The sequence below is a fragment of the Oryzias latipes genome, chromosome 6, assembly GCF_053564925.1.
Source record: "Oryzias latipes strain Hd-rR chromosome 6, Olatipes_Hd-rR_3.1".
NCBI classification, from domain to species: domain Eukaryota; kingdom Metazoa; phylum Chordata; class Actinopteri; order Beloniformes; family Adrianichthyidae; genus Oryzias; species Oryzias latipes.
Window position 1 is genome coordinate 1,754,341 of NC_136242.1, and position 12,734 is coordinate 1,767,074.

The 12,734-nt window shown below is 40.4% G+C and overlaps 1 protein-coding gene across 1 annotated transcript in view; it reads left to right on the plus strand.

Moving 5' to 3' along the window:
- LOC101160706 (anoctamin-1) overlaps positions 1-12,734 on the plus strand; it is a 79,465-nt gene that overhangs the window by 21,973 nt on the left and 44,758 nt on the right. The window contains exons 3-4 of the mRNA XM_011492340.3: positions 7,117-7,215; positions 7,507-7,658. Coding sequence (XP_011490642.1) covers positions 7,117-7,215; positions 7,507-7,658 — 251 coding nt within the window. The remainder of the gene's footprint in view (positions 1-7,116; positions 7,216-7,506; positions 7,659-12,734) is intronic.

Consider the following 12,734-nt stretch of genomic DNA (forward strand, 5'->3'; position numbering starts at 1 on the left):
AAGAAAAACAATAATATCATCAATGTCTGCAGGACTGGTTGTTTTCATCCTTTGTTTAAGAGCTGTTTTAAAGGTAGGATGGTTTTCCCAGTTTCTAATATGCACACATAAATGTGTGCCTCTGAGTGACGCCACTGTTTGCCTAAATTAAGTCTTGTTCCTTTGTACATTACAGTCCCCTCGAGTTAAAGCCCTGGGGCCTCATTTATAAACGTTGCGTACGCACAAAAGAAGGCGTACGCCACTCTCTACGCAATAGTTGAGATTTATAAAAAGCAAACTTGACGGGAAAATGTGCGGTCCTTCACGCAAGCTCTGACCCAGGCGTACGCACAAAAACGGGTGAAATGAGAAACGGCGACGCCGTCGGCAGATGGAAGAAACACGTGAAAGTGACAATGACAATACTGCCTCTCAGAAATAACATGAAGACTTCACAAAGCAAGTCTTACAATTAACAGCCTACACGAACACCCCTGGTTGGGCTGGGGCGGCGCTCTCTTTCCCTCCGTGCTTCCCTGGCCTCTGGCTCTGGGGGCCTTGCGGCGGCCCTGCTGGCCCTGGCCTGGGTGGCGGGCTTGGTCGCCCGGGCGGCGGTTGTTCCCTGCCGGTTCCCGTGTGGCGTTGGGGGGATTCCGGCTGCCGCTGCTGCTGCGGTGGGGGTCTTGGGGTGGGGATGGCTGGGCACTCTCCCTCCTTCTTTTCACATTCCACCATCCATTTTAGAAGAACATAAACACTCACCTGAGCACAGGTGTTAGCTCACCTTTGCACTAACAGTTTGCATGATTGAATGACTGAAATATTTCACACTAGTTGGTTTTAAGGCATAAGTATGCGTGTGAACACTATCTGTTTTGTGTACATGTCGACAGGTGGACATTTTTGCAGCTACCAGGTGTGTTTAATACATTTGAGTGTGTGTGTGGACAGGCCCCGCCCTTTTTGTACTACATTTGAACCTTACCGTAACGATAAACAACCAGTAAACTTGTTGCTTTATGCTGCTTCATGGCCTTATCCCCCTTCCCCTCCTATTATCACCCTCCTACCCCCCCTCTCTCTAACATCCCTCTCTCTTCTTCCCTTCTTTCCTTTTCCGTCCGGTCCAACACCAAAGATTTTCAGACATGATTGAAATTAATAAAGTTTGGCCTCAATTACAAAAGGGGTTTATTCAGACATACCTTTGGTTTGTCTGAAGATTAATAGCCCCTCTTGTTAAAGTAAAATATGTCCAACACAAGAGGCCCTCAGCTCTCATCTGTCTGCCTAGCTATTGGACAGGACAAGTTAAAAAAAAAAAAAAAATAAATAAATAAATTTAGTCTTGTTCCTTTGTACATTACAGTCCCCTCGAGTTAAAGCCCTGGGGCCTCATTTATAAAGGTTGCGTACGCACAAAAGAAGGTGTACGCCACTCTCTACGCAATAATTGAGATTTATAAAAAGCAAACTTGACGGGAAAATGTGCGGTCCTTCAAGCTCTGACCCAGGCGTACGCACAAAAACGGGTGAAATGAGAAACGGCGACGCCGTCGGCAGATGGAAGAAACACGTGAAAGTGAAAATGACAATACTGCCTCTCAGAAATAACATGAAGACTTCACAAAGCAAGTCTTACAATTAACAGCCTACACCAACACCCGTTTGATCGATCAGCAGTGAAACAAACAAAAAAATCAAATGAAAATTACAACAGAAATTCAAATGAACACTTATTTGCAAAAAGAAAAGTGAAATATGTTCTGCAATATTGGCATGTTGTGCAATTCATCCTCATAAATAATATAGTTAACAGAACGAAATAATGTACAAAACTGACATTCCCGTCAATGTGTCCGTCTGGTGGAGCAGATATAGGTGCAGACAGACAGACAGATGCATAGATAGAGAGAGATGCATTAATTGTCCACTAAGGAAAGTTGTTTTCATATTAAAACATTTCTTCATAAGGTACAGAATTATGGTATTCATGCATATGCCTTTAGTTTGTTTTATTTTTGATAAAACAATGTATGGCGTATGTCTCGACCATTCAGAAAGCAACAAGAAATTACATTTGCGCTGATCAATTTCCCATTTCCACGTCGATTATTACCGACATCTGTTGCTTGTCAGATGTAATTAAATGGAGGGAAATAAAATGCCCCATCACAATGCGTAATGACGCACAATGGCTGATCTTGCACTCTTAGAAGATGTGGCAAATGGAAGAATTCGGAGTGAACGCATCTTTAGACAGCAAGAAGACTTGTTGGCAAACGAGGACGAGTGGCTTATGAGCTGGTTCCGACTTCCTCTGCGGGCTTTTGGGGGTGTGTCACCCGGTGCATCTGGCGCGTCGGTGTCCCCCTGCGCCTCAGTCACCACTCTACTTAAAAGGGATTCCCCAATTACTGCCGCCAGTCTCTCATCAGGAGGGGTCAGCTCCGGTGTCCCCCCCCCCCCCCCCACACCCGTGGCAGACACGGGTGTGTGTGTGTGTGTGTGTGTGTGTGGGGGGGGTCAGCGCTAGACGTTTTTTTGCCTTGACTTTGATGTCCGACCTTTTCTTTTATTTCGGCCACGGTCCGAGGTTGTGAGGCTACAGCATTTTCGGCGTCTGCCACCGTTTGCCACTCAAGTGCCTTTTTGGCATTGGTAATGCCCACACTGTGCCCTCCAAACAACATTTTTCTCCTCTTTTCCACCTCGCCAACGATAACTTCTACTTCACATTGAGTGAAGTTACGTATTTTTGATTTTCTCTCAGTGTTTGGCATGGTTTCGCAATCAATGAATATTAATTTGTGGGCGTTTCACGGACTATTTATGGGCAACTATGGGCGTGTCATGAAGCCGCAAAAGTTGCGCAGCATTTAGGATTGGTTGTGATTTATTAAGGGAAAGATGCGTAGGATGTGCGTGAGCACGGTTTTATAACTCCGAATATTTCTGTGCGTACGCACATCCTATGTTTCATCCTACGCCACTTCTGACGCAAATCCTACGCAAAGTTTTATAAATGAGGCCCCTGGTGCCTTAGCCAGAACAGCCTGTTCCTACATACTTAGCAAATGTTCAATTTGCTCGCTTCTATTAACAATGCTGCAAGTATTGATGTGGCCAAGTAAAATTTCTTTTGGTTTTGATTTGATATTATTTGAAATGGTTTATTTCAAGCAATCAAATAAGAATAATGCACAAAACAATACAATCATGAGTCATACATTCATACAATGAGGTATCAAAATTAGGATCATTAGACATCAAATTAAAGATTGCTTGAAAGGAAGTGGAAGGAAGCGAACTTGTATAATCCCACAGCTGTTCTACTGTAACATTTTCATTACATGATTTATGGTTATCCGGTTCTAAACCTCTATCAGACAGAATTAAGAATCCTCAAGTATCGATAATTCACATGACAAAGATAAATTACTTATAATGTAAAAACAGACATAACTATTTTAGAAATCAAAATAGCAAGTGTAGATCAGTTATCTAAAATATATGCAGATTATATTCATTGGAAAAATCATGACTATGATTAAAAATAGCACAATATCAGAAAAAATAGACACATCACTGTTTCAGAAATCTTCATACCACATGCAGATCAAGTTTGAAACGCAAAAAATTTGTGCTAATTATTTTTCATTAGGCAAAATCATGAATCAAATTTATGAAGAAGAGAAGTGATATAATTAGAGATAAATCATTTTAACCATCTTCAATAATTGATTTAGCATTTTCTTAAATTATAATTACAAGGTAATGCTGTGAAATAAAAGTGTCCATATTCTGAGCTTTGTCCAAGGTTGGTATTCCATCTTCTGCTGATTGACAGCCGTTCTTCTGGTTTTAACAGAGTTTATAGTTCTCTTTGCTGTTATGTCTGCAGACATTATTAAGTTCCGTATCCTTCTGCAGCTTTTATCAGCGCAGCTGAAAGTTGAGGCCAAGTTGTCTGTAGTTCCGAATTCTCTGCTGAAAATCAGGGTCACTTCAGACTTTTAGAGATAGCGCAGATCCCAGGAGTGGTCTTGTTCATTTCACTTGTTCATGTTTACCTGGGGGTAACCTTGCATGTCTAAAATCCAGAACCCTTGCAAACAGAATGTAACATTCCTCAATTTCTCAAAGTATTACACACAACAAACAAAAACAAAAAAACCACAACCAATATGACTCAAGTGTTTTTAAACAGTCTCAGGTATTCATCCCCACACAAGCTTCCCCAGTTTTTTTACCCAATACACCCCAGTTTTTTTTTATATTAGTTCGTTATTTACAAAGTCACCAAAGTCACCGCCTATCTTGGCGTCCTCCGCCCTCCATATGAAATCGGAGGTCCAAATGACCCGCGGGATGTCGATGTTCCGTCCGTAGGATGAGCGTACGTGGCTTACTGGCTCTGTCCACCGTTGATTAGGGTTTTCAGTCATTCCAAGCATGTGGAGGTCTCACCGGTCCCGAATGCAGGAATAAATCCCCGAAAATTCCACCGATGCGGTTGGACTTCTCTCCGACGTCACGGTAATCCTCTGCATGTACGTGTCCTGCGGCTGTCAACTCTCTGTCTTTCCGCTTCACCTCCTCTTAATTTGTCTTCCACCTGGTCCCAGGAAGTCCCTAGGTAGCCATATTTGTAGTCCAGAGTCTCCTGATCATGTAGTTTCCATACCCCTGTTATCCAACATAAACTCCAAACAAAATAAACATATAGCCAGGACCATATTAACCAGGGTTAACACAGGAAAGTCAATACTGAATTTTCTCTTTTCTTTCAGTAAATAGACGACTCCAAATATATATTTACATATGTGGCAATGTGGTGTTGACTCCTCTTTGTTGGATAAAGAATTGTGTTGCTATCCATTTTTCGTGGACACATCAGACTCCAAAAAAGATGACATAAAAACAACAGATAGATGTGTGAATGGCAAACTCCAAGGCACAGGACCTGCCTACCTGTGTGTCTGCGCCTTGGCGACCATTTTAGTTGCCAGTTCAGATCAGTAAGCAATGGATAGATAAGGTTGTTCTCAGATCCATCACATTGCATTTATGATTCCCCAATACTTGAAGGTTTTTGTTATCATTTCTGGGGTGATTTCTTGCCAAGATGAAATGATCCACTAACAAATGCAGTGCAGGCGCTTTCAAATTCCTGCCAGATGTCCACTCCTTATCTTCATTCCCGAGCAACCATTTGTCATCCAATTCTCAAAGCTTTGAAGGGCTTGTCCCAAACAACATCAGCAGGTTGGGTGTATTTGGTGAAACCACTCGGGATAATTGCTCTTCTATGCCATATTTTTCCAGTCCTTTCATTTCCTTACTGATGTGACATGACAAAAGAGACAAGCTTGTCAATTAATTGTTTTGGATCCTTATGTGCCAGCATTGTTTTCCGATGGAGCGATAGCTGATGGTGCTTCATAAATTTGTCAAGCCAACCAGCACTGGCTGCCAACATTTCCTTTCTCTTTGAAGCGTCATCACTCTCCATAGGAAAAATTCGCTTTAGTGCGAATCATTTTCCTGGAGACTTGCTCACCTTTTCGTCTTTGCTCAATAATACATGTTAATACAATTCTTCTAATTCTTCGCTTACTTTCTTTGTACCTTCACCAGACAATCGATTGCTTGCTGCTGATTCTTTTTCTTCTGCGATTGTCTCCATATCACCCATTGGCTTGCGGCATTTTTCAGATGCACCTAGGATCCACCCCAAAATGCCAGGCAGATTCCTCTCAGAATGTTCGTTGGTGTTTGCCACTGCACAAAGTTTAAAAGCTGAATCAGATGAGCGTTTCTTGGCCATCGCTACACTAACTTACAGCAAAAAAAACCTTGCCTGACCCCGGGAAGATGGGCGGATCTTGCAGAAATCCAGCTACTTTTAGAGACCAGCGTCTAATAGAACAAGCACTTGTTAGCACCCGGCGTTTATTGGAGATCTATGATAGACCAGAACGGCCACTATTGGATGATATACGGAAGTTTACTCTGAAAAAGGCTTAAGAATAGCATGACAAAGGCCATTTAAAAAGTAGTGGTGTAGAAAGAAAATATATTCAGTAAAGTAATGTAATATTTCATTTGGGGATACTTGTATTGATTTAAATGTGAAAGGTGTATTAATAGTCTGACTAAGTTTTAAAGTTTGATGAAAGTTCTAAATCATGCTCAGCAAAAAATATTGAAATTCTGTCTGTTACTGTCTTGGGATGTATTGCGATATGTATCGTATTGTGCCATGTGTTTTGTGATGCATTTCATATTGATAGACTCTTGCCAATACACACCCTCATTAAAAAGGGAAAGCAAACCCACTACACTTGCTTTATGATAAAACATCTGTAGGTAACATGTCATGATTTGGCCGTGCAGCCAGACCTCCAGTGGAGTTTTGACACATTGGACTTGCCATACTCCCTCCACTCCAACCTTTTTGCTCTCACCTGACCTGTTTCCATTTATCTGCTTCAATCTCCTTCTCCACCACTTTATTGCTGCTTGCCTTGACATTTCGGTTTTAGTTATAGTTTTAAAGTTCAAATTGCCTCAAAGTTTGTATTCTCTTTTTGGATTTGAATTGTGTTTGCCTCTGGACCTTGATTTTTTTCTGTCTTTCTGCTCCCTGGGCCTGTTGTCTTTTGCTCTTTTATTTGATCACTTCTTGGATTTTAGATTGCTGCTACCTAGGTTTCCACACAGACCTTTTTAACCTTGAGCTTAAGAAAATGTTACTTTATCAACTCCTATGTTCAGTTCTGGTTTTTGTGTTGTCTCTTTGTCCACACAACAGGACAAACTAACAACATAATACCCATAGACTCTTATAAATGAAGCAAGAGAGAAAACAAGAGCATAAGCAGGAACAAGCAATAGAGCGTCTGGACCTTTCAGAGACTAGAGTTCAACAAGAAAAAAAACAAGGTTAATTGTATATAAATATGAAATTGAACACAAATTAAATATGATAATATGTCACAAACAGAAAAACATGAAATCATCATTTTTAGTCATTTGTCTGATGATGCAAATTTGTAAACTAACCCTATCTTATTCTGAGTTTATGAAAAATTAAGAATGACATCTTTTTTTGCCTGCTGTGTTCCATAGGGTAAAATTCCAGGGCTGGGCTTTGTTAAGATTCATGCTCCTTGGAGTGTTCTGTGTAGAGAGGCAGAGCTGATGAAGCTGAAGATGCCCTCTAAAAAGGTAAGCATGTCATGCCCTTTGTCTGCTTTTTTGGACCTTCATTTGCTTGTTTGGTTAAAGATTCAAGGACTTGCTTCATGTCAAGAGAAAGACATTTTAATATGGTAAAGCTGTCAGGGGTCTGCCTTGAAGAATAGAATAATTTTCTATAAAATGAGAAATTTAGAGTGATTTGAAACTGTAACTGCCATAACCTCAAACATTAATATCCTACCATCAATAGGATCTAAAAAATCGAACAGATCAAAGAGTTGAGATTACAGTTTGCTTTGTTTTTGTACGTTATCTTAGGTCTATGAAGTCAAGCAGTTGAGTGGTGTTGTGAAGAAAATCAGCTCTCTTGTCAATAAGGTCCTGGAGCCACTTCACCCCCATGTTGAGGAGCATCAGCAGAAGAATATAAAGCACCTCTCGCTCACCTTCTCCAGGGAAAAGCAGCACCTGTAAGCTCACCTTTAGTTGGGATCTTTAGTCTGAACATTACTTAATATGGGTTAAATATCAGTTGGTTTGCACATTTGACTCTGTTTTTTAATTTAATTTACATTTTTTTGAGTACATCTGTGGTTTCTAAAAAGTTTCAGAAACATCAGATTCTAGATGTTGGTGTCATTGGCTTGTTTGAACACGTTGCTTAGGAGGTAAATATGAGAATAGAGAAGAGGTCGTGCTCTTTTATTGGCTTAAGTCACCATCTTTCTAGTTTCTATGTTTAGACTTGGTTCTATAAGTCTTTTTGATTGAGTGTTACCATTGACAGTGAAATGAGAACTGGACTGAGTGACCCCTCCCCCTTCACGGGTAACGCTTTCTTTTACAGTACAGTATTTACAGTTTATTTATGTGGTATTTTCATGGTACTTATTTAGTAACTACTGGGTACTTTCAGGGTATTTACATGGTACTTTTAATGGAATTTATGGGTACTTACAGGGTGTTTACATAGTACTTTTTATGGACCTTACTGGGTACTTACATGGTATTTTTTGTGTCTACTCTGTACTTACATGGTACTTACTGTGTATTTATGTGGTACTATTTGGTTCATATCTATGTATTACATACTGGGTATTTATAATATACTTACTGGATATTTACATGTTGTGCAAAGGTGTCTTTTGTGGTACTTACTACATGTAAGAGCAAGGTAAGTACAAATAATGTACCTTGACCTTTAGGTCTGCACTCGTTGTATGTTTAATGGTATTTACCATGAATTTACCACAGAAACTACCCCTTAAGTACAATGAAACTGGACTGTAAAAGAAAGTCAGCCCTATTTCCACTCAACTACATGGTACTTTCAGTAGTAAGTACTGGGTATGTTCACTTGAGTATTACTTGGTGCTTTCCCCTTAAGTACAATGAAACTGGACTGTAAAAGAAACCCAGTCCTATTTCCACTCTATTACATGGTACTTTCAGTAGTAAATGCTGTGTATGTTCACGTATTACCTTCCCGTACAGTGTATATACACACTTGGTTTTCTGACCTTACCAAATGAGACAATGCTAACTTTTTGGTAAGGGTAAAGTAACTGCATTGTAAAAACATATTCTGGCCTGATTACTTCTTGTAACATGTGGCAAATTTAAAGAGAAACAAGAGAGCAGTGAAAACAACAATCTTATATGATACACTTCTGCAGCATACAAAGTGTCATAACAATGAAATGTGTTTTAAGTTCTCAACGAAAACAGTAAAAAGGAGCATTCCAAAGTTGATGTTGATTTTTCATATTATTTATCTTTTCTTCCAGAGTTTTGTATTGTTCCAAAAATGATTCACACTCTTTTGCATAGCTCATGAGTTATCACCCACCGTGACAACAGGAAATGGCCTCAGATCCTCACCTTTTTCAGCCAAAGTCATTTCTGCAATAGTTGCAGTCAAATCTATTGTATTTTCGTCTATATTACACTGGCGACATGTGAGGTTCATGCTTTTTGTCCGTCGAAATTCCTTCAGTAGAGTTTGGTAACGGTGCAGGACTTCTTCAGGGTTTGTAACTGCAAGAAAAATCACAATACAAGCTCAAATAAACATAAAAAGCATAATGACTTTTATGAAGTCCAAAGTATATTTTAGTTATTTAATCATTTTTGTAATGAGTTTGATAAATCTCTGTGAATTCTTTATTGTTTTGATGTACAATCAAAACAATACAATTCTAACATGCTCACTTCTGTTTGGAGAGAGTGGTTGCCATAGAAATGTAGACAGGCCAATCACGGCTTACTGAGCACATCTGGTTCCAACATGGCGAAAGATACATATCGCGGAAAATGGTAACTGAACTGACTTCATTGAGTTGGAACCGGAATCAAGGCATTTTCCATGGGTCACGTCACACGCTTAAAAAACACAGTTAAAAATTATACAGTCAATGAGGGTTACTGAGGAAAACCTCAAGCTCTTGTTTTCATTCTGTGTTTTTCAAAGTTCTACGTTGGTGTGTGGTTTCTACTCTACTGTATATACAGGATGACCTAACAACAGATTGTAAATGTTTCAGTGAATTAAATTCAATTTTATTTGTATACCCCAAAAACACAACAACAGTCGTTTCAACGGGCTTTGTAACAGTAATTATAAAATAAACATAAAATCGTAAGGATCATGAATACATAAATCATCAGGAATACATATAATTCAATAGGAAAATTCTAAACTGAACTAACTAAACAGACTAAACTAAACTGGGCATCCCTGCCCTTAGACCCTACTTCGCGGTAAGGAAAAACTCCTAAAAAAAACGAATCCTGGAAAAAAAATGAAGAAACCTCAGGGGTGCCCACATGAACGAGGAATCCTCCCCCAGGACGGACAGGCAATGTACCAGAACTCTTAGAGAAGAATTAACTTATCTAACTTTACAATTACATATTTAAGTAGCCCAGTAGATGAGCTTCATCCAGATGGAGTGTGTGTGTGTGTGTGTGTGTGTGTGTGCGTGTGTGTGTGTGCGTGGGGGGGGGGTGTACAGGAGCAGAGACGAGCCAGAGGCAGGACCCACAGCCAAGTGTAGAAGCAGAAGTAGAGACGAGCCAGAGATGAGGTACAGGCGCATGGACAAGCCAACTGGAATCTGGAAACACTACCACATGAGGCACCTGTTTTACATCTCTGTTTTTCAGACGGAAACTGTCAAATTGTCAGGTTCTTTGGAGATGTTTCCTCGGGTTTGGAAAGTTGTTGCAGAATTTTAAGGTCCTGGGGTTCATCTGAATAAATGAATTTCTTTGGTAGGGTTGATGTTAAAGAGGGTTATGAGAGTAGTTTAGCATGTCCTTTTGTGCCATACAATTCTGACAAACATCCTTTAGGGGGCATTATTACCATGGGATCTTTTAAAAATGTGAACCTATAGTTACAGAGAAATATTTTGATACAGAATCTTGGGCATATTATCATTTTATCGTTTTATTATTGACTCTGTAGTTTTTGGTCTTACAACAGACATTTTCGTCCAGGTGACCCAGCTGAGGCTTATCAGACTATTGCCATTGTTTGGGTTTGCCTTAGTTTTTGCTTCCATTTTGTCTCTGTCATGTTTGAGTTCTGCTTCCTGTTTTACTTCGAAGGTTTCCTGTATGTATTAGTTTTGAGTTTTATTTTCCTGGTCCTAATCTCTCCTGATTGTTTTCACCTGTGTCTTGCCAGTTCTGTTTGTATTTAAGTCCTTTCCCTGCCTTCCTCTTGTGCTGGTCTATACCATCATATCCTTGACCATCTCCTGTTTACTTGGTTTGTCTACAGTTAGTTTTGTTAGGTTCCCCTGCTCAGCAGAGCTTTCTGTTTTGGAAATAAACCCCTTGGCTTGGAGCTGTGTGCCTCTCGTCTCTACATTTTGGGTCCTTCATTAACGTCCCTGGACCTGACAACTATGGCTTGTTTCCAAGTGACATGTTACCATCCTCCGCTTCTCTCTAATTTATATCTAAAGATATCTGGGTGCTTTCTCTGCTTGGCTTTGTGTTCTTCTTTGTTGTTTTTTGTGGCTGGCGCTGGTCATACCCAGTGTGCCGTTGGTTGTACTTGAGATATGGTTGGCAAATCCTTGAATGCCCACTTTCGCTGACACACAGCTCCAGCTGATCCACAAACACTACTCCAGTATCACCGTCTTTTGGCCTTCAAGACCAAGATGACATCAGGTCTAATGGTGGACTGGGTGATGTGTAAGGGAGTCTTCAGTTATCTCTCCAGTCTTGAACCGCGGAGAGCAATCTGACATGGTTGCTGCAGTTTGCTGTCTTTGATCCACTTGCTTGTCTTTGCAATGGATTCTAGGAACCTAGGAACCACATTTCAATTTATTTGTTTAGAGGATAAGCCCCTTGAGATGTGTCATCTCGTTTTCAAGGGGGTCCTCACATGCTGCCATTTGTGGGAGCATGTGTTTTTAAGACATTCTGTTAGGTTTGGAGTTGCTGGACCCAAAAAGGCAGACGAGGACTTGGTTTGATTTAGTGAGTTTTATTGTAGGATGAAACAGATGATGTTGGGTATTGGATTTTTGGTGTTGGTCTTGGTTCTTTAGGGCTTTTGTTCTTTGGAGGAGGTTTCAGAGTTTCTTGCGAAATTTTGATCTGGAGGCTTGGGTTCTTGTGGCTTCGGTTCTGGTGGCTTTGGAGTGGACGTTGGCTTTGGCGTTGGCTTGGGCGTCGGCTTGGCTTGGTGTGGACTGGGGGCGTTAGCTTTGGCTTGACTTGGCTTGGCTTTGGATTTGGTTTGGGTTTCGGCGTAGGTTTTACCGTAGACTTCGGCTTTGGCCTTGGCGAGGGCTTTGGCGTAGGCTTTAGTTTGGCTTTGGCTTGGATCGGCGAGTCCTTCATTAGGGCAGACGGACCGACAATGGCTGGAGGGCCAGATGGACTAAATAGGGTCCCTGATTGGATGTTGAACAGGTGTGTGAGACCGGATCATCACGCAGGTGTGCGGGGACGACCCCGACGCCTGACACATTCAGTTTTATATGGAAACATTTTGGTTCATCGTCTGTTCCTTTTTTATTTAGGCATCTTGGCAAAGGTGTCCACTGCTCTGCTGTATATAGGCATAAGTTTGGGAGAGGGGGGCTTATGTAAATGACTCAAAACTCATTACAATCATAAACATTAGTGGTTCTCTTCCTGTAAGGGGTTTCAACACCCAAAGGAGATCTAAACAAGCCAAACCCTTTTTTAAACCCTTTTATTTATATAAAAAAGCACAGTTTTCAAAAATGCTTTCACTCTCAATGTAATGAAGTTTCAAACACAACAGAGCAGTTTTAAGATTCTCAATGGGCATTGAAGAAACAAAAAAGTTTAGTTCAACCAAAGCTTGTGATTCACATTCAACAGAGTTTATTTAACAATATTTACATTATGTGAGATAGTACAAACTCTTGACAGTCACACTGGCTAAAAAGCAGCCCTGTGTTTTAAAACGTTAAATAAAAATATTGTCAAATATTTAATTGTAGTCATGAAATTGAAAAGCATATTTCCTAAAGGTTAGTATGACCGTGTAA